General features: G+C 40.6%; 1 protein-coding gene across 2 annotated transcripts in view; it reads left to right on the top strand.

Moving 5' to 3' along the window:
- WIPI1 (WD repeat domain, phosphoinositide interacting 1) overlaps positions 1 to 22,611 on the top strand; it is a 53,685-nt gene that overhangs the window by 27,620 nt on the left and 3,454 nt on the right. The window contains exons 5-12 of one of the 2 annotated variants that reach the window (XM_025173411.2): positions 3,941 to 4,038; positions 5,695 to 5,787; positions 6,835 to 6,905; positions 9,235 to 9,342; positions 11,478 to 11,642; positions 15,290 to 15,397; positions 16,075 to 16,196; positions 20,667 to 20,734. In XM_025173411.2, coding sequence (XP_025029179.1) covers positions 3,941 to 4,038; positions 5,695 to 5,787; positions 6,835 to 6,905; positions 9,235 to 9,342; positions 11,478 to 11,642; positions 15,290 to 15,397; positions 16,075 to 16,196; positions 20,667 to 20,734 — 833 coding nt within the window. Of the gene's footprint in view, positions 1 to 3,940; positions 4,039 to 5,694; positions 5,788 to 6,834; positions 6,906 to 9,234; positions 9,343 to 11,477; positions 11,643 to 15,289; positions 15,398 to 16,074; positions 16,197 to 20,666; positions 20,768 to 22,611 lie in introns of both variants that reach the window. The other variant, XM_007421645.4, reaches the window with a different exon arrangement.

Here is a 22,611-nt window from a genome sequence, read left to right as displayed (position 1 = left end):
ATGGAGTTTTCTTCACCAGGAGAGATTGCCACAGTAATTATGGATCCTTCATCCTTGGATTACAACACACAGGCTAGAACATGGAAGTGCTTGCTCAGTATCCAAAGGATTCAGTTGGTTAATAACTCATGTGAAACTAGATAATGCCATTCCCAGATTCCAGCTTTGCCTAAAGTTCTCCCAAGATGTTTTAAATGGCAGAAACTGACTCAGCACAGCTCTTTCTGCACTTAAGAGATTTGTCAAAAAGAACTGTTTAGATATAAAAATTGCTTTGTCTGTGAGTCTCCCCACTGAGCGGTCCAAATGTGGACAAATACCTTCCATGTCAGATATGATCACTTGTTTGATATTATTTTTTCTTCTTATTAGTAAAATATAACAACTACAGTGACAACAAAATACACTAGCAATTGTACAGTAAAAAAAACCCCTACATTACAGTGCTTAAACTAATAAAAGAAAAAGGAACTAATAAAATAAAGTAAGATCCATGTATTATCAATATAAAATTAATTCATTCCTTAAATATTAAATTGAGACCATATAGAAACATACTGTTCCATCTTCAAAGTGAAACGAAAAGCATGACCATTTGTTACTCAAAGAGGTAGATGAAATAGACATTGGGTTAGATGGAGCTTTACCTAACCCTGGTACGTAGTATCCACCTACTCTTAGCATTCTGATGAAGATGATAATGATCTCATGGCTCTTATCTGTAAGAGTGCTGGAATAATCTTGGTGTTTGCCATTAGGCTGTCCTGCACAATTAAATGCATGTTGTGGTGATGTGTCTGATCTTGACGGTTCTCCATTGTTGGCTGAAATTCCTTTGTACATCAAACTATAATTGATGGAGTTCATGGCTTTGCTTACTTCATATGCTGGATGGGCCAAGTCCAGTGCCTCAGCACAAAGCAGCATATGTCTGAGGCTGAGTCCTACATTATGAAATGTGCTATGGTCTTTAGCAGCAACTGGCCCCTTTGGCTTCGTGTAGATGTACATATACCTTTCACCTCAACTGATCCAAAGATCAGAAGATGCTATATGACCTTCGACCAGCTGATCTATGTCTTGCAGTGGTTGCAGGCAGCATAGCTCAAGCTTGATGGCCTTCACCACTTGCTCGTGGTGAGTGGTCTGCTGGTGTCTCTGGATCATTCTTACCACCAGCTGTGGACTTGGATGGGAAAAGTTTAGATGGAAAAATAGGTGCCTTAAACTTATGGATGCTTAAGGTATCCCTTGAAACTCTTGGAACTTTAAAACTTTGGAATGCAAGTTTTAACATATCCCTTAAAACAAGGAGTGGTATTTCAGCTGATAGATGTTGGGCATCCTTGTGTTTGTGTTCTGAATGTATGTCTGTAATGTCTTATGTGTATTTAGCTTCACAAATGGAAGTTTATTATAATAATCCTATATTTTTATTATACTGTCTTTGCCCTGACTTGTGTTGGAAGGAAAGCTGGTACATAAATAGAATTAATACTAACAATAACATAGAATACTTAGCTGTTGCTTATTTCAAGTAAAGCTAGATTTGGGCTAACTCTGCAGATCATGTATTTCAACTAAGGTGGACTAAAGTGAGCTATTGAAGGGTTTCAGTAGCTCATCCACATGAACAGGGTATGTGAAGGGGTTATTTAGTGGGTGAGCAAGTTAATGGTTCCTTTGGTCTGCACTAACAGTGCCACTATTTCATTATGTTTTAAAATCCTGCACGTGGACTCTATTCGCTGGATCTGTTCCTCAAACTATGTCAAGAATATTTATGTCTCTTAAGAATTCTACCATTTATGCCTTCACAAAATCAACATATAACTGAATTATTTCCCAGAACTTTCATGGCTTGTTTTCCTGTCTGATTCTCCTAGCTAAAAGCTTTAGGCTATTCATAATCCAGCTGATTCTGTTCAGCTTCATGATTACAATTATCTCAAATCATGTCCAAATGAGTGTAGGAAAGGGATTTCACTACAGATTCTTTTCATGGTTTCCTACAATGGAAAGCCTGGTTTTTTTTCAAGATTCTGGCTTCTTGGCACTTGCAGGGAGGTAGGTTCATTTTTTAAGTTGTTTTCTGTAGTCTCTCAGAAGGATTCCTCCTGATGCAGATATGACATGCAGACCTTTGCTGGGAATATGCCATAAAAGCAGGTGCTCAGTTGTAGTAGGAAAGTTTGTCAGATATTTTATCTTAGGAGCAGTTGAAGGCTGTGGAAGGAACATTGTAGTAGTCAGAGCAAGGCAGTGAAGATGAGGCCCTAAGTGAGCCATTTTGGGACTACGTTGTACCTCTCGCCCCCACAACTAGCACGCAAGGTGGGGATGATGGGAATTACAGTGTAAAACAGCTGCTTAGGGAAGGTTGCTCTAGATAACAATTGCCATAAAAGTGGGTAGTCACAAAGTGCAGTTTTATCAGATTTGGGGGTTAATTTGCTACTAATTTGAGAGTGTCTGTAATTATTTGTAGATACAGGTTTAAACTCTGCATTTCTTTTTGGAATGTCATGATATCAGAACTGTACAAAGGAGGAAGGAAGTGGGCTATGCCAGAACACAGGGACCAATATTGAATGCTCCAGTTTGGATGTATGAATAGAATTCAGCTGGAGGATTTCAAGAGACATGCTTGCCTGCCTAATTTAGTCTCTCTCTCTTTTTCTCTCTTTCTTGAACAAACATCTTTATCCCTTTATGCAGAAAAGTATTATTCTGATCTTAACAGAAGTGCCCTATGCTGTTTCAGCCATTCTGAGTTTAAAACAGGTGCTTTGAGCTTGAAATAGGCCTGTTTTAAGCTGAGGACATTTCCAGAGTAGGTATTTTGAACTCAGAACAGAGCATTTTGAACAAATGGAGTCTTTCACATATAAAACATTTTGAACAGAAGGGATTTTGCATGTCACTAGAAAATTAATGAAGCAGACTGTTTTGGAGTATTAGAAAAGCAGGATCTACAAGTGATTAATCATTTTTCATAATAAGGAATTCAAGGGGAACTTTTGAAAAGAGAGGTACAATTAGCAGCCCCTAATTTGAACCCCTTTTTCATTAAAACAACTTTGGGTTTTTGCTTTAAACAAAATGCAAGAGGACTTGGAAAGTTAGAACAACTTTAAAAATATACTGTAGTAAGATACTGAAGAATAAACAGTTTTGACAAATCCAATTACAGTGTGTTGAAAGTATGCAGGATGGATTTTGAATCTCTGAAAATCATTTGTTATCTCCAATGTGATACATCTAACATTTTAATTCCTTATAGCTTTCATAAAGCGATGAAAATAAGGAAACAAATGGGAATAATGCTGGACATCATGTGTGGTTGGTGGGTATCTCTCTACATGGTAACAACCACTGTGTGACATATTTTTAAGCTGCCATGCTATGGTTTTTGAACAATTTCTACTTCTATTTATTTTTTGTTTCTACTTTCTACTCTTTCTGCTTATAGAGCCTGCTGATCTCTTTCTGGTATAGTAACAAAAGCGCTCACATTCAAGTGAATTCATTCTCTTCGTATACACATTATTTTGCTTTGCCCATTGTGCATTAGACCGTGAAACTAGACTTGCCAGCAGTTTCCCAGGAGAATTCCATTAGTATCTCCCTGATGATCTCTGAAACTGAATGGTCACATAAAGGAAAAGTCATCCAGTTAGGGGTGGATTTGTGAAGGGGAAAATCAATCAGAATGTCACATTTTATGAGCAAAGACTCTGAATGGAGCTATACCATCTGTTACCTGTAGATGTCACAAGAGTCAAGAGAGAGTTTCTCCAGAATGCTTGTGGCTACAAGCATTAGTCAAGCACAGTTAAACTTCTCCAGGAGAAGCCATGCTGATATTGTTGTCTTTAAACTCCCTGCTTCTATCCTGAGCTTAATTACTTCCTGATAATGCTGTTTCTTTTCTTGGCAGGTTTATGTGCACTTTCTATCAACCATTCCAACTCCTACGTGGCATATCCTGGTAGTCCTGTTGTCGGTGAGATTGTGTTGTATGACGGAAACCATTTGGTAGGTGCAAAAGTGAACTATAAAGGTATTCTGGGGCACAGATTTGGTGACTCTGTGGCTTGAGATTTGAATTTAAATGAGGTAGGAGCAGATAGTCCTTGTAGCATGCATTGTAACATCTCTGCTCCTAAACTCATTTGAATGCTAGTAGAATATGGTTTATATCTTATTCAGCCTGTCTCTGTCCACCACTAGCTGCTGCTTTTTGCTTAGAAAGTAAAGTAAAGCAAAGCAGAAGACCTCTAGCCATTTAGGCCTGTGCTAAAAGTTTTCTTGTTTAGATGTTTTGACACTCTGGAGTCCATTTGGGATGTTCCCCTTTTTTATAATGTTGGCTGCCAGTATTTTCCCAACTATTTTTCCAACCATCCCTCCCACCCCCTGTTGAATAATCACATTTGTTGTTCCAGCTTAATGAGAATCATATCATGAACATGATTAATTTACAATAGAGGGATGCAAGAAAGAGAAAATGTGTTTTGTTCTGTGCATGGAATAAACACTATGGCTGGGGGATTCAGCTAGATTGCTTCCTGATGGATCATGACTTGTCCCCTGCTCTCCTGGTACTTGGAACCATGTGGTTGACCAGGTTTTTGCTGAAATAGATTTCAGATAGGTCTTGCAAGGTGAATAGAGCAAGGCTGATGTGCCTTGCTCCTCTCTCCTCCACATGGTCTGTGAACCAGCCCACCTACTGATTATCCCAGTGCCTTCCTTCTCCTTCCTTTCATTGCTACCGCCATACTTGAATTCAAGGTCACTTTAACCTAGCTAGTCCAAGTCTATGTTGGACTTCCCCTCATTGACTCAGTGCCTTGCTTATCCTTACTTTCCCTTCACTGCTGCCACATTCTGCTGTCAGCTTTGCCTTCTCTTCACTGTCTCCCACCTTGGAACATATGTGTTCTAGATAATGTCTGGACCAAACATATATGTTCTAGGTGCAAGTCTGGATGGAATGTACATGCTGGAACTGGGCATAGGCCATCCAAACCTGGCTATTCTATACATGGTTCCATGCATTGTACATTTTGCATATGCCTATGTCATAATGTTAGGTAGGCAATGTATTTGGCTATCTGATGGTGCCATTGGTGGCAAACAAGAACAGTTGTACATGAATAAATAAGAGCTGTAGGTTCTTGTATTTCTGAATAACCTTCAGCCCCTTTGAAAAACTCACTGCAAACTGGGGGAGTGAGAAGGGAGCCTTCTTTTCAAAGAAAGTATATTGTGGTCCCTAGAAAAGAACAGAACAGTTTCCTGTTAATTTAGGGCTCCTTATTTCTTTTGGTGACTGCAACCTGCTATAAGGAGAAAAAGATTCTCTGTTGGGCTGCTAATTAGATACAGGAAAACAATTGCTGAGATGCAAATATTCCATGCAAAAACGAAGAGTGATATTTACTGTATCTCTGCTCTGTTTTTCATGTGGGATACTGAATCCTTACATGGTGATGCCAAAATTTCAGCAAAGGAAGAGGAGTTGAACAGAAGTAGTAGAAAGATAAGAAAAATGCTAGAGTAGTTTCTTGCTTGTAAGGATAAGTAGAAGTGACTGAAAGGCCTAAAATCACACACTGTCTTTTACTTCAATGGGCTGAAATGTGTTTTAGTTAGTACAACCATATTTTATTTTTCCCCTGCTAACAGAGAGATGTTTGTTCTATTTCTGCCCATGAAGGGCCCCTTGCAGCCCTGGCCTTCAACTCTACAGGGTCAAAACTAGCAAGTGCTTCTGAAAAGGTAAGTAAACAAAATGGCTGTCAAAGTAGATCTTGTATTTTCTCAGAGGAAGTGGACTAAAGAAGATGAGTATTTGGATTACCATTTGATTCTGTTGACTATCTTTTTCCTTCTGTAGGAAAAGCTTCCAAATATTTCATTTCGTTTTTTCTTTCTTAAGTTAATGCTGTCTTGCCTTCCCTTCAGCACAGGACAGAAATGTAGTCTAGTGTTCCTCATGCATGCTCAGGAACAAATCCCATAGAGATCAGGAGTCTTTGTTCTAAGGCAGCATGTTATGACCCAGCTGTAGCCACCTAACCTTAGGCAAACATATTGCTTAATCCTAAATGTATTTAGATGTAAATTCTAGATGCAATAGCTTTCTAATAATGGTGCTTAGGACTGTGGCGTTAAAAGTAAGTAATCTGTTCATTTGTGTATTTATTTAGGGTGGACTTTGCTCTAATATCTACCTATAATTGTTCCTAGGATAACTTTAAAAATCACTAATATTAGGCCCTACCAAGAAGCTTACAAATTAGAAAATGGAACAGATGGGGGGAAAAAGATGGCTAGGAAGAAGGGGTAAAAAAGCAGATAGACAGAAAATAGGTGTTTGGAATAAATCCCTGCCCTTTTCTGGAACTGAGGAACTTTTGATTTATTCTACTGTGCTGTGTAATAGGTGGGAGGCTTTGTGGCCTGCATGTAGTTCTATGGTTCTCCCAGGTTCACATTGCTGAAATTTGGTGCATTTTCCATTAAAAAGCAATGAAATAGCTGCATTGAGCATCTGTTAGGTTTAACCCATCTATTTCATAATAATAAAAAGCCTTCTCCATAACCTTAAAGTGGATCTAGTCTAGTAAAATCTCTTCTAGCCTGGCCTTACTTCTCTCTGATGACAACAGCATCTTTTTCGTGTCCCTAGCTACAAAAAGGTTGTCCCACCCCCCAAGTTAAATTGATGGTAGCACCTCCTCTCCAAAAGCATCAAAGCAAAATGCTGCTGTTGCCTCTCATCCAATTGCTTATGACTTCTGTGCATTACATCTTTCCTTTCAGGGAACCGTCTTTCGTGTTTTTTCCATCCCTGAAGGACAAAAGCTGTATGAATTCAGAAGAGGAATGAAGAGGTTGGTCTGCTCCTGTCATACCAGTATTCCAACTGAAATAACAGGATATTTATTTTATTGGATTCTGAGGCCACTTGACTCCAAAAAGACTCTGGGCAGCTTGATTGATTGATTATGTGCCATCAAATTGTTTTTGGCTCCTAGTGACCTCATAGATTTTCTCCATGATGATGTATCCCTAACCTGTTCTTTCAAGTGGCTAGCTTACAATATTTAAAAATACATAGTTTAAGAAACATGACACCTGTACAAAACCACACAAGTAACATTTTTAAAAAAATCGACACGGGCTCCACAAATACAGTAACCCCAGGCCTGGAATGGAGCCAGGTCTTAAGAGACTTCCAGAATACTTAAAGAAAGGGAGCCATACATATCTCTGATGGGATGTTGTTGCAGAGAACAGAGGCTGCCACAGAATAGGTTCACTTCATCAATTCCACAAGATGACAACATTTAATAGAGGGGATCTGGAGCATACCCCACTCTGCCCAAGTGTAGTGGATTGGCAGAAACAATTTGAGACAGGAAGTCCCTCAAATAACCAGGCCCTATGTCATTGAGGGGCTTTAAAAGGGATGATCAATACCTTGAATTGCATCTGGAGGCCAACTGGGAACCAGTGTAGCTTATACAGTAGCAATGACACATTGGCATAGCACGGAATACCCATTACCACTGCATTTTGGAATAGCTGTAGCCTCCAGATGGTCTTCAAGGGCAGCCCCACGTAGGACACATTGCAATAGTCCAGTTGTGAGATGACTAGGTCATGAGCGACCATCTGAAGGGTGTTCTTATCAAGGAAAGGAAGCAGCTAGGTACAAGGTGAACCTGTGCAAAACTTCTGGCCGCAGCTTTCACCTGCTCTTCAAACTGTAGCTGTGAGTCCAGGTGGTTTCCCAAGTTGCACACTAGTCTCAAATGGGAGAGTACAATGGTGAAAACATCCCAGAGCCAGTGGTCCAAACAGCCACAGCCATTCAGTCTTGTCAGGATTGAGCTAAAGTCTGTTTGTCCCCATCCAGACTTGAACAGCTTTCAGTCCGGGGCTCACCCAGTGGTTTCATGTAGATGTTAAAGAGGAAGGGTGACAGCATCAAAGGTTGAGGCACCCTACAAGTGAGGGGCCACAGGTGCAATGTCTCCGCTCCTGTCAAACTGAGTGGAACTAATTGCTGAGGAAAGAGGTGAACTACTGCAGCATAGTGCCCCCACTCCTAACCCCTGCAGCCAGTCCAGAAGGATACCATGGTTGATGGTATTGAAAGCTGCTGAGAGATCAAGGAGCACAAGGTTCACTCCCATCCCAGCTCTGCCAAAGGTCATCGACAAGCATGACCAGTGCTGTCTCTGTTGCACAACAGATATGAAATGCCTCAGTGCCTCCATAGGGAATGAGCACCTCAGAGTTGCAGGGACAGCTGGACGGCCTTTAGTCCATCTGAACCTGCAAAGCAGTGCAAGCCTGCCCATGTATTCCCTCTTCTTGTCTTTCCAGATGTTGAATCTTCTTTGCGTGGAATTTACTGACAGTATTCCTGAAAAGGACAGTGTTAGTGGAAATGTTTCAGTGATACATTATATCTTATTTTTATTACTCTAAAGTAATAAAAATTACTTTTTGGGATATTCTTATGCAGAAACACCCACAGAGATAGAAATACAGGGAAACGATGATTGATTTGCTAGACCTCTATCCCACCTTTCATTCAAGAGCTCAAGATAACTTACATAGTGTTCCCTCCTCCCATTTTCTCTGCAACAATAGCCCCGTGAAATAGGTTTAATTGAGAGTGAGTGATTGGCCCAGTGTCACCCAGGAAACTTCCATGGCTAAGAATGGATTAGAATCTGGTGGTCTGCGCTCCTAGTCCAATACCCTCATCACTACACCATGCTAATAAATTGTCCAGGGCTGTTGCTCATGTGACTTTTAAAAAATGTGTTCACTCCCATAAGTCTTATTGATGAACATTTTGTATAAAACCAAAATATTCAGGGTAATTTTCATGCCACTGTATAGAAAATGGCAGGGGACTGAACTGGAAAAGTGATTTGCTGAAGTTAATATATGACAGATGTTGAATTCAGGACTTCACAGCTCATTCTCTTAGCCATGGTGTTATATTGCCTCTATAAGTTGCTTGTTCACATGTCCGAAGCAACAATCTAGGATGCCTAATGGAGTGATAGTTTCATAACAGGCTTCATCTGATTATACTATGCTTATTTCCATCCTACAAGAATCTCTCAAGCTTGCTTATTTGGACCAATTGATTACCTTTTCCAACTAGGCTGTCTGGGTTCTTTCTTCCCTTCACTTTAGGTACGTGAACATCAGCTCCCTTGTGTTCAGTATGGACTCCCAGTTCTTGTGTGCATCAAGCAATACTGAGACAGTGCATATTTTTAAGCTGGACCATCTCACAGACAGGTGGGTATCCAAATGATGCTGCCTGTGCCACGGAGAACTGAGCTGTATCGAGCAAAGCCCCTCTTGGCAGGTTCTTGTAGATGGCAAATGGAAGCTGAGAAAAATACTCCTTGCCAGGTAGACCTGCTTATGGACAACCAAGCTTTGCTTATTGGGAGAATTACTGCAACAGTCTCTCCCAATTTGCTGCAGCTGTTCTCCTACATGAATCACTCAAGCTTTGATTTGGCAGCAAGTTTGACCATCCCAGCAAGCCTGTGGGCAGAATGGAAAAGCACAGCTCTTTCAGATCCAAGTTATCATTGTCAGTTGGGTCCAGGATTTGGGCAGATGTATGTTCAAGCTAACTCATTTCCAGTGGCTGACTGCAAATGGCAGTATTGGCATCTGCACTTTTGACACTTTTGTGAAGCCACACAGTGAGATACAGTTGTGGCTAAGAAATGGATTTGTTTGAGTTTGTAAAAGCAGTTGTATGCCTAGTGGTAAGATCAGTCAGGGAGCTAGGAATAGCAAAGTGATGGACTTGGGACTGGAGCTCAGGCTGGACTCAGAAATAGAAGCACTGACCACAGAACCTGTTCAGTTGTCTGGCCAAGGCTTGGTTTCCTGGCCGTAGTGTTTATCCTAGTCCTGGTGAATCTCCTTTATTGGGAAAGTGACTGTGTTGCAGTGATGTTACCGGTTCTTTGCTGCTCCTGTTTCCAATCTTTGATGCAGCTAGTTTGAGGCTTGGAGCTCCTAGCAGAAGTGACTGCTTTTGACCCCATGCATGGGTTACTAGATGAGAATGGTTGTGTATGTTGCATCATACTTTGAATGCCTGTCTGAACACCAGCCAGAGAGAAGTCACAGGAGAGGAATGCCAGAATTGAGAAAAGAACTATCTTTATTATAACGTTGGAATGTACGGTAACCATCCATTATAAATGTAGAAATCTCCATGACTAGTACTGCTTATGTCCATTTAGGCTGATGTGTCAGCTGTATCCTTTCCTTATCAGGAAAAGTTTGAGCATTAAGATTCATGCCTAACTTACCTTAAGAATGGATTACCGTGGCAAGCTCTATATGACATTGCCATGGGCTTGCAGTACCTAGAGGTGAATGCCACAACAGGGTCCTCTTTGAGCTACCTTACCACAAGTGGGCAAAAAGATCACTGCTAGCTCCTTCCACCCTGCTACTAAGCTAGGCTCAAGGTTTTGGTATTAGCATGCAAACCCCAAACCATTCAGATCAGTCTACTTTATATTAGCTCCTGCAGATGTCTGCAAGTCTCAGAGGAGGTCCTCTGGCATGGCTTGCAGATTGCCAGTTGAAGGTGGGTCTTCACAGCAGTGGCAATTCTCCTGTGAATGGCTTCCCTTCAGTGGTACTTTAGTGCTGAAGTACAGTAGGTGCTTTTTAAAATGTCATCTTTTATGTTGGCTTTTCTTATACTCAGACTGATCTTTCAGTAGATTGTTTTGATTTCATAACTTGTTTTAAAGTTGTTGCTGTCAATTGCCTTTGGACGTCTCTGTTTTCACTGATAACTGGCATTCATCCTGCGATAGCTTTAAAAAGGGAGTTCAAGCTTTGTGCCTACCACAAGACTCTTTTTAGCCACTTTTTAGCTTGGTGAGAAGGGCTTTTGCAGTGATTTCCTCTGAAATAGGATTTCATGCGATGGGACATAGCTACTGTACACGGCTTTCCCCTTCTCTGTGCAAGAGAATCTTGCCTGATTATTGCAGATGGACAGTGATCTCTGGTATTGTTGCCTAAATAAGCCTAGGAGTACAGTGTTATTATGTAAATCAGTAACACATAATTAAACAGCTGATGCAAATGTCAATATTTTTACCTCAGATTCGTTGCTGCTATTTTTATAATACCATCTGCATCTGTTGCATTCCACTAAGTCTTAGGGTTGTGTTCTTGCATTAGGAACATCTGAAAGGACAGCAGTCCCCATCTCTGAAATGTTGAAGTGAAGGGGAAACAGGAAAGTCTAATAAGGGGTGAAGGAAAGCTCATGAAATTGCATGCTTTAGGTTATAGGAAATGAGGACCTTGTTGCTATTGTACTGATGCTCCTTGTTATAGATAATGGAGTAGAATTTTATAAACTGGCATTTTGTTTCTCTTAGTCGGCCAGAAGAACCTCCGTCCTGGAGTGGCTACATGGGCAAGATGTTCATGGCTGCCACCAACTACCTCCCTTCTCAAGTATCAGGCATGATGAGTCAGGACCGGGCTTTTGCAACTGTGCGCCTGAACTTCTCTGGACAAAGGAACATCTGTGTGCTCTCCACGTACGTAAGCTGAGCTATAGCAACTAAACAGGATTGTCTTCCTTTGCATTGGACCAACTATTTTATTTAGAAGAGGCACACTGGTTCCAGTGGAAATGTTTCATACATGGCACAGTGTGGGGTGAGTCAAATAGTCGTGAGTAAGGCTAAAACATTTCCCCATTCTTTCATGCACACACACAAACTCATTCTTATACACATACAAACTAATCCATACACACACTCTTATTTCCTCACTTTTTCAAAGCAGCAGGAAAACAGGAACCTTGATTAGGAGTAGAGTAAAGAAAGCAGATCTTGGTCAAGATAGCTGGAATGGGAAAATCTACTTCTCATTCAGGCTGTTTTGATGAAGTTTGCCTATTTTTTTAGCAGCAAGGGTCAGCAATATTGATCAAGAATGTTTAACTTCAAACTGCAAATGTAAGCACATGTCCTCATACATGCACATATATGTGATTATGGTGCAAACCAGATTGAAGTTGGTCATTCAGTCACTTTTGATCACAACTATGGTCATAATTTTGCCAGGACTGTTTTTCAGAAACTGTTTTTTTGAATGCTTGTAAACTCCTGTATGTGTCATCAGTGATAATATCTAGCCACCTTGTCTTCTATTGGCTTCTTTTTTGATTGCCTTCAATTTTTTTCAAGGCTTTTCCAGTACACCTTGCCTTCACATGATGTATCCAAAATATTTAAGCTTTAGCTTCCTTATTAGTGCCTCCAGTGAATAGTCTGATTTTGTTTCAAGTATTGTCTGATTTATTCTTGTTGTAGTCCAAGCACATTACAGGTAGTTCTCATTTAGCAGCCACAATTGGGACTGGCAACTCCATTGCTAAGTGAAGCGGTCGCTAAGTGGGAAATCACATGACAGTGACTGTGCTTTCCTTGTCCCCACTCGCCCACCCTTTGGAATGTTCATCCCAGCACTGGGATAATTAGCAAGAAGGAATCAATGTTTGTATTTATATTTACATTCATTGGAGAGGAAGGGATTACAAGAGAATAAGCAGGCATACAGTGGGGAATACATATTGAAAGCAGTGTGTGGAGAGGAGGGGACAATGGGTCAGGCACAGGAGAGATTGCCTACAGAAATTGTTTGGGGTTTTTTCTCCCACCTTACCCCACCCTACCTGGCAGAGTGGAGAGATTGGAGAGGAAGGGATTATAAAGCAGGCACACAATGGGGAATACACTGGGCTGTTTGCGTAGCACGCTTGCGGCTGCCAACACCAGTGCATTGCTTTCAGTGTGTATTCCCCATTGTGTGCTTGCTTGCTTTCTTGTAGTCCCTTCCTCTCCAATCTCTCTGCTCTGCAAGGGGGGGGGGAGGAAAAACAACAGGTCAGGCTCAGGACAACACATACTGACTGTCATGGTGATCATGTGACTGAGGGACACTGCAAAGGTCGTAAATGTGGGCATTGGTTGTAAAATTATTTTTTCAGTGCTGTCATAACTTTGAACTGTCGCTGAATGAAGCAGTTGGTAAGCAAGGACTACCTGTAATTTTTTTTCATCCAATCTTTCTGATCCACTTTTACACCCACAGTTATACCTAAGAAAACCATAGCCTTGACCATATGTACTTTTGTTTTCAGTATGATGTCTCTGTACTTTAATATTTTGTCTAGATTTATTATAGCCTTCCTCCTAAGTAGCAGATGTTTCTTTATTTGATGGCTACAGTCACTATTACTATGAATTTTTGAGCCTAGGAAGTCTCCTGCTACTTCTCTGTGTGTTCACCCTGGGCTGACGTTTGCTTCATACACCAAAGCCAGATTTTCCCATTATTCCAAATGCTATTTTATTTTCAACTTTAGTATTCCAGTTTTCCATAGTTAATATAACATCTTGTTTTTGAAGTATTGATGTCAACAAGTTATTGCAAGTTGCTTTAAAACGTCGTTTCTGCTTCCTTGGCATTTGTGGTTGGAGCATAGAATTTGATCACCGTAATAATTGAGCCTTGGACTCAAATTGAAATCATTCGTTTCTGGGTTTCTGTATAAGCACTGCCTTAGAGTCCCTTTTTTATAATAATGGCCGATCCATTTCATCTATGATTTTCTTGTCTACAGCAGGGCTGATGCTGCTTTGATGTAAAGCGACCCATTTCACTCCATTTGAGTTCACTGATTTGCAGGATATCAATGTTCAGTCTGATCATTATGGTTGCTAAGAGCTGACACTGACTTGATGTGATATAATCAAAATAATCTAACATTAAGTTTGCATTGGTTCATGGTTCTGACATTCTATGAACCAATAACATATATCTTGACTCTAGACACTTCAGCAATTAAATGTCTATACAGCTTTAATCCAGCCACCTCATAAATACCAGTGCTATTTGTATTTACTCTCTGCTTGTTGGATGTCTTCTGCCCTAGGAGATCTTATTTCAGCATCATGTTAACCTTGTTCTGGTTATGTTTTGATTGTCCATTGGGTCGATTGAGGTTACTTTGTTGCATATGATTAAGGGAAGGAGAGACATTTCCCCATTGATTTTATTCTCCCCCACCAGCTGATGGCTGATCTGTTGGGCAGTAAATGAGGAAAAGTGGCAGGGCTGTCTGGGGTGTATAGAGAGCATACAGGCAGTCTGCAAACCATGGTTTAATTCTGGTTTATGCAGACAGAGGCTTTAAACGGTACAAAATACAGACCTTTCTCCTCTGCATTGATATACCACCTGCATTTATAAAATTTGCAATTGTGTTGATTGTATCTTGTATACACAACAAAACTGATTTTGTTGTGCTAAACATTCTGCATTGCTCTTCATATATCTCCTGAACTAAATCTCTATAGATACCTTTCCCAGATTTAGGGGATGTCTGAGAGCATAATAATATAGGCTATACCATTCATGGCTATTGTTTCATGACCCAGGGCTGAAAGGGAAATGATTTTTTTATAAGTTTAACACTGGGTCAAATCTCAAAGGGAGAAGAAAGTATCTTACAGTATTTTTTTTTAGAAATAGGCTTTGGATTCCATAGCAAATAAAGAGAAATGCATGAAATAAATTGGTAAGTGAAGGAAATGATTTTGCTCTGTTCCAACAGCTGTGCTGAACATCACATACATGTTGATAATATTCATGGTGGCTATATTTAGGAGAAAACTTCCTTGCTGTTATGGCTAATACAATTTTATAGTAGGTTCAAAACCAGTATTTTGTGTATGCCTGCATATGTCTCTACTTTTTTTTCCTATGTATAGTTCCTACTATTAATGAAAAAAATACTATAGTAATTGTTTTACTATTTATTTATTTATTAAATTTGTATGCCACCCATCTCCCCCAATGGGTGACTCTGGGTGGCTCACAATGAAAAATCAAAAGCGTATAAACAATTAAAATACCCCATAAATAATTAAATACTCAATCCATTAAAATCCACTATAAAACAAACCTTATACATAAATACTAAAGACATTCAAGATGATGGGCGGGGGGTGGTGGAATCTGCTTATTGAGGAATAGGCAAAACCTGGCTGCCAAACCTCTCCCATAAGCATATTTGCCTTACAAATCCATACTCCAGGAAATCTAGGATGGGCAAATAGATGGTCTGACCCATTTAGAGATTGATTCAGCTATGCTCCTGTGCATTTTTTGTTAGGATCCAAAAGTTGCCTCGGCTCTTAGTTACAACATCTGGTGGACATCTTTACATCTACAACCTGGATCCTCAAGATGGCGGAGAATGTGTTTTAATCAAGAAGCACAGGTAACAGCTTAGCTAAACTGGAATTTAAGTATTCTAGGAATTAATTTAGCTGTTAGTACATTCTCACACTTCTGTTGCATAGATTGCAACTGAGCTCTCCTCTGGCAGAGCCCTTGATTTAGATGTTAACCACTCCCATGCTTGGTCATGAGTGTGAACTGCTGAACTTTATTTCTTCCTTGAATGACCTCTTAAGTATTGCCTGTAGTTTAAAATTATTCTCTGGGGTATTGCATTGTGTGGTGCCTTTAGGATTTGGTTGAAGGAACAAGGGTTGGATAAGAAGATTTAGGTTAAAAGTACATAGAAGAGATACTGTTTTCTGTCTACACAAATAAATAAATTTTGCTGGGAGGTCTGTTACAGTCTTGATCTTCAGATGTCTCTGCAATAACTTTACATCAGCATAAGCACCTTTCTTCCTGTCTTCCAAGCGTCTTTGAAGACCCAGGCTGCATCTGTGTTCTGCACAGAAGGATTATCTCTGTGTGTTTGGCTCGGCCAAACAATGCATCCTATGGACTGGAGATGGCACAAAACCTCCATCTCTATTAAGCCCAGTTTATCATTAATCATGCAACCAATAAAGGTACATTAGTTGTCGGAGTTACTGGGTGACTGGATATAATGACTAGCCTTTATTTCAACCCCCCACACCCAGGCCCATGTACTTTTAGCTTGCTTGACTTGGTAAAGCCAGAAGAGAACAAAGAAAATGATCTTCTGCCTCCAGCAACTCAAACCTATGCTGCAACAGTAGCAAGGCAGAGTTCAGTGCCTTCACCTTCTATGATGCCAGGTCAGTACCAGATTTACAGCAAGCTACAGGTTGCTAATTTTGGTCATATCAGAATTGTTCACTGCTATGTATTTGCAAGAAATGGAGTTTCTATGCATCATCTTTTATATTCTTATGAAAATATGTATACTGTATTATTTGATGTCTTTGGCAATGCCCTATACCAGGTATTGGTAGCATTGAAATGTATGCTGAATTCAGGTTAACCAAAGAAATTGAAACATATCTGCACACTTTGCTAATTCTTCCTTATTTTGTGAGAACCAATTTTGATAGCACTTGTGATAAGACACAAAATAACGAGGCCAGACTATGTGTAAAATCATCAAGGCTGTGCATGCATTGCAGAAACATGGGGGGAAATCAGTCATGACATAGATTTCAGTGTCTTAAAAATCTCAGCTTCCATAAAGCAAGAATGTGAATTAACTTAAGTAAAAGTAGATAGGTAGGTGGTTGTGTGTGTGTGTGTGTGTTTGTATGAGTATATATAAAGAAGAACAACTATACAACTCTGAAAAGAGCCAAAATTAATAGCAAGAACTTTTTCAATTATGTTTTGTTCTCTTGCCTTAAGATACAAAGTAAATGCAACAATGGCAAACCCCCCAATCCATGGGTTTCTTGGTGTTGCATTACAGCATGTAGAATTTAATTATTTGATGTATGGAAGTCTTGTTTTTAACTCTTCTGATCACATAGCATTTAGTAGTCCTAACATCCTTCCTTCCAAGTAAATTTTGGTGAATTTTGAATAGCCAAGCATAATTTCACCCACTGCTCTTTCCTCTATTCCAAGTTGTCCTCTCCCAGAAGACTTTCAAAGCTCAATATATGAGGCGTGGGGGGTAAACATGCATTTTGAACTCATTAACACAAAGGCATGGGAAGCTGGCGAATTCTGGACAGCTGTCCATCCCCAAATTTCCTTTTCCTGTACTTTATTTTTAACATAGCTGGTTGCAACGTTTGGCTAACCTTGGCTGATCTTGGAAAAAAAGTGAAGCTGTGTTGGACCTGGTTAATAATGGGACTGGAAACCACCAAGAAATATCTGGGATGTAGACTAGATTGGGAAATTGAAAAATATCCCAGAAGACTATATTGTATTACAGTATTGCCAAGAAAGCCACATGGACATGTTCATGAAGTAATTAGGAATTACTTTTTTAGAGCTTTTCCGGACTTGAGAGGTCCAGGGGCAGAATGCTGATTTGAATTCCACAATCAGTGCTGTCTTCTCTCTGCATCCATTCTTTTCTCTTGCTTGCTTGCTGCCCGTTGAATCAAACAGGAGTGAATTCTGGCTCAGCTCTTCCTTATGCTATCTTCAACCAGTTGGGAAGGTTGAATGAGCAATAAGGATGCAGCAAATAGCAGATTCTTGGTCTTGTTCAGTTGGACTGGATTGTCTCAAAGGGCTACCCAACCCCAGGCTGCCCTTTGGCAAGGTCCTAACACATTTTATATTTCAACAATGTTTCTTGGAGATATGCTAAAGTATTTTGAAGCTGTAGTAAGCTGCCTTGAAATGCTTGTGTTCTCTGAGGCAGAGGTAAATAAAGGAAGTTATTTGTATTTAAAAATGGTATGAAAATGGTATTCTGTAAAAAAAAAAAAAAAAAAAAACCTCACCCAGAAATCCAGAACTATGAATATTTGGAGCATTTTTAACTGATTAGCTTTACTGCCTTTAATAAAGACTGTTACTCTTCTGATCCTTTCAGATAACTGAACTGTTGTTTAGATTGTTCCATCTGTTGTGCCAAGGCATTTGCCCCCATGGCTTCTCCCCTTTAAAGAGGCCATACAGCCCACACATGCTATGACCAAAACTAAGCCCCTCTGGTTAGTTTCAGTGTTTTGCATGGCATTCTCCCTTTTCCCCAACCCAAACATATCATGCAAACAGAGCTTATCAATCTCAAGTTCAAAGGGCTTCTCTTTTTGTGGCTCCAGAGGGTCACCCATTCATTGGGATTTGGTGGGGGCAAAAATGTAAGCTTTTTTTTGGGGGGGGGAATGAGATAATAAGCTTCACATAGATTCTGTAAAGGCATCCCTTTCATCTCCTAAAACCCCAGCCTCTCCCCCCATTTCTAATTCCTCTCACTTTTGGAACCCAGCCCTTGACATGCTGTGTAAAGTCCAATGTGACCCTTGAATTCACAGATTTTGCACACTCCTGCTTATAGGTATAGAGAAGAAGCTGCAACATCACCTGCCAGGTATCAGGTTTAGGATATTGTCTTGAGATATCCATGAGGGAGTCCTAGGGGCCAGAGATCTCCCTTGCTTATCCGTGTGGGAAACTGCACAAGCAGAGAAGGGTCACCTCGTTGCAGGTGCAGAAACCTTATGGCCTTTGCTGCCTCACCTCTGATGCTTCAGCTGCATTGTAAAAAGGGCAAGCCAGGGCAGACTGGGGTGCTTGCATATTGTGGATCTGCTGCATCTAAGACCTCCCATCTTTCCAGTATGGCTGTCCTGATGCCACTAGTTGTTTTTCTCTCCAGTCTGTGTTTTTGAGAGTTGTCCTCTGGCCTTCCGATTTCTCTTCTTTTTGCGTTCTTTTTTACTGACCAGCTTTTTATTGCTGTAACCCAAAATATGCAGCATTTGGGAGCAAGGTAATCTTCGATTGTTCTGGAATGGCATGGGAGTTAGGTATGGGTGGAGCAGGGAGAAGTACATACTGTTACACACACTTGCTCACAGCAAACGCTGATTTTTCTCTTACACACAGGCTTGCATATCCGTTCTTAATCTCTTCCCAGCCATTCTTAGCAAAAATCACTAAAAAGGGAAAGAACAAAAATGTTCCTAATCTATTCTCTGTGTGACATATTTGGAGCCCTGTTACCTATTTGCAGTTCTAAGCATCCTGCATTGGAATATTTGTATTTTGTCAACAAAATTGCTGAGATGGAGTGGGAAATATAGTTTACCCTTCCTGTGATCCATCACCCATCCACTCAGTGAGCTTGAAGAGAGGCACAGTGGTCTGGCGTGGAGAAAAAAGAAGCAGGAACAAAGGAATAAAGAAGAACTCAAAGAAATGGTGTGGAGGTCAGGCAAAGTGAAGTATAGGTCAGCGCTAACTGAAAGGATATATGGTGACATGGAAGTTACTAACCTTTATAATACTCTATCTCTCTGCAGTCATGTGGAATATTAGCAATGTGCGTCAATATTTGCTGGAAGCATCAGCAACTATGCCCAAGTCTTAGAGGCAGCAGATGTGGCCAGCAGGATCTGCGTCTTTGCTCACCTTAATGCCCTGTCTTGCCACCTTTCTCAGAATCATTCTTTGTTTTTGCTTCTTCAACTGCATGATTATTATACCTTGCTTTCCTTGCGTCTGCTTCAGTGCCGTATGTTTTGCATAATGGGAGCCAGAAGCCTTTTATGGTCCTTCAGCATCTCTGAGCAATACTTAAGAGACTGAAAACATTTAAAGCTTGGATGCGTTATAAACATCTCCCTAGAACTTGTTCCACGCCAGCATAGCTCCCAGCTACATTTTGCTAAGCAGGCCTGAAATGCCAGAGTTCTGTATTGCCAGAATAAAAGCAGGATGCATTAAACCACATATAGGAGAACACATCATCCCAGAACCTGAATATCTTACTCTGTTGTGTTGATATCATGAAAGAGTTGTTTCTTTTGGCCCATGAGCTTGAACAAAAATGGGTGTGAGAAAGTTTAATATTAAAAACTCAAAGCTCTTTGAAGCCATAAAGTGCGCTGAAGATTATAATAGTTGTCAAATGCCAACTGTTTTTATTGTGTTCCTCAATCTTGCCTTGTATCTCAAGAACTTTGCTAATGAATGTAGGCTTGCTTCTCTTTTTACCTCTCTGCAAATGTAATGGCTCTCTATAGGTTGCCCAAGCCAGAAAATTATAGAGGAGATCAGAGTGTGCAAGGGGTAGGAAGGAGAGGATATTAAATTTTGGGCATAAGATGATGTGTGAACCATACTGTAGTTTGAAATGAAGGGTAGTCGCTAATTGACATGAAGATCATCAATGACAGTTTGTGCTCAGTTGTTGGGTTTTGTTCATTTTTCATATTTCCACATGAAAGTTCTAAATCATGTTCTATATATGGTATTTAAATAACTAAACCCTAAATAATGATCAGTTTTTAAAATTTCTGTTCACAAAATGTCAAGAAACTGGTTCTTAGCAAATCCCTTGATACCTCAGGCAACACCTATGTATTATTTGCACATGAATGTGCGAATGGACTTTGATAGATATCAGCAGGATTTTTAAAATAAAGTCCTAATTGTGGTGTTTCATCTGTGATAGTTGAATGACACATACAGACCACCACTTGATGCTGTAGCCATCCAATAGTATACATGGAACTAGGTGTATGTGTGTGTGTGTGTAAAAATCACTCTATAAGATTCAGTTTGAAGACTTCTAAAGCCTCTATGTAAGTTGTCTCCTTATTTTGCAGGTTACTCGGAAGATGGAGGAGCCCTTCGAGGAGAGATAATACCTGAGCATGAATTTGCTACTGGGCCAGTATGTCTGGATGATGAAAATGAATTTCCACCTGTGAGCATTAGGAGTACTTAAAACAGCATTGTGAGATTCATGCTGAGAAGAAAAGCTGTATCTTTTCTTCCAGGAGGTCTATCCCTTCCTCTCCTGCTTGTAGCTCCTGGTAGCCAACTCTATTCCACTTTTAAAATAAGGGGGGAGGAGGGGTGACTCCCACCATAGGCTTTTGGAGTAAGGCCTTCTACAAACCTGTTTTCCAAGTATATTTGAAATAGTAAAGCCTACCTTTACACAAGGCTCTGGACTGCCAGTTAAGGGTGTGCTGGGTTCCATGCCTGTTCCATGTAGAAGACTCATGCACTCCCAGGCCATGACTGGCATCCTTACAAAACAAACTGTCTTTCCAAGATAATTACGTCTTCAGGGCCTAGTCCAGTTTTGTGAACATGTTTCAGATGTCAGAGCAGCTTTTGTCACATCTGCTGCTTTCCAAGTGGATCAAAACAAGCCCCAAAAAGAAGAGAAACTGACAAAGGGCTGCTGTCTGAAAAATGGGAAAGGAGGGCTGTCTGTGCCTTGTAGTTCCAGTGTGACTGCTCTTGCCTTCTCTTCTACATCCCATAGTACTTTTGTTGGTGGCTGCAGCTTCAGGGTTGTCCGAGGCTTTGTATCTCCCCTGCCCTGCTTTTTCCGCACTAGGCCATAGCGGACAGAGGAGGTTTGTAGCAAGGCCATGGGAAAGGGACGGCCAGCATTATTTGTGTGGCTGCAGTGGTCGGGGATTTACTGCCATGACTGGGCTGTTGGAGACAGAGTCTACCTACGTCAGGTAGCAGAAGGCAGAAAAAGGCAGAGCAGCAATCCCAGCAGAGGCCTGAATTCACTGAGTTTTGGGGCTGTTATCTTCCAAGCATCTCAGTCTCTGTTGACGAGGTTCAATACTAAAATATAGTGGGTGTAGGAAGAAGAGTCGTGCTCACTTTATTTTCATAGAGATGTTTTTCAAATAAGCTATTTATATTAGCTGGCATTTTCCTTCTTCTGGATGTTTGTTATCTTGCCAGATCTTTTAGTCAAGGCTTTTTTGTTCCTAAGAATTAACAAACCCTTTTCAAAGATGCATGGCTTTCCGTAATAGCAGGGGCTGCTCCAGCTTGTTCTTTATATGAGATGGCAGTGGCTGAAAAACAATCCCAAATATCGAATGGGATCATGGGAGAGCAGCCTTGCTAGAGCTGGCGATTGGAAGATGGCACTGGCAGGAAGCCCTCCAGGTGATCCCTTCCTTCTCAGGGGTTTTAATTACAGAGTGGTTTTGGAAGTAGCCAGGAAGAAAGGGGTACCTCCCGTACCATAGCTTGCTTAGGTGTCCATATTGCTTCTGCTATTACTTATTATTCTCCTTTCCTCCCCTTTCTGCCACTGCCTTAACCAACTAAGTGGTTTGCCAAGGCCCTTAAAAGCTGGGAGGGATAATTGGGAGGTGGCGTGCTGCTCTGTGCAACTTCTGAAAAGAGTGGCTCGCTCTAGAGCATCAGTTGGCCTCAAAGATGTCCTCCTCCCAGGCACAGGTTGGTATAATGGCATGGTCAGGCCCATGTTTCTTTGCTCATTAGGTATGTGCAGGGACTTACATGTATTTTCCATAAAAGCCACAGCAAGTGGTAAATTGTACTTACGATTGGACACAGAAGGCACTCAATTTGGGCATTTATTGCTAGTTGTACAGGGAAGCCAGAGCTAAATACATTGCTCTGCTTCCTAGTGGTTAAGCCAGTTTGGAATTCTCATTTTGCTTTCTTCTTCTTTTTATTTTTCTAAAGGTAATCATGGCCATGACCAGTATTCAGGAAAAAAGTATTATATTTAAAAAACATTTGTTTTCTTCCAGTTTTTAT

The sequence above is a fragment of the Python bivittatus genome, unplaced genomic scaffold (genome assembly GCF_059951505.1).
Source record: "Python bivittatus isolate LINGU-HERP-01145 unplaced genomic scaffold, Pbiv_v1 ctg000220_np1212, whole genome shotgun sequence".
In the NCBI taxonomy this organism is placed as follows: domain Eukaryota; kingdom Metazoa; phylum Chordata; class Lepidosauria; order Squamata; family Pythonidae; genus Python; species Python bivittatus.
Note: the sequence above shows the minus strand (reverse complement) of the source record. Positions and strands in the feature narration are given on the sequence as shown.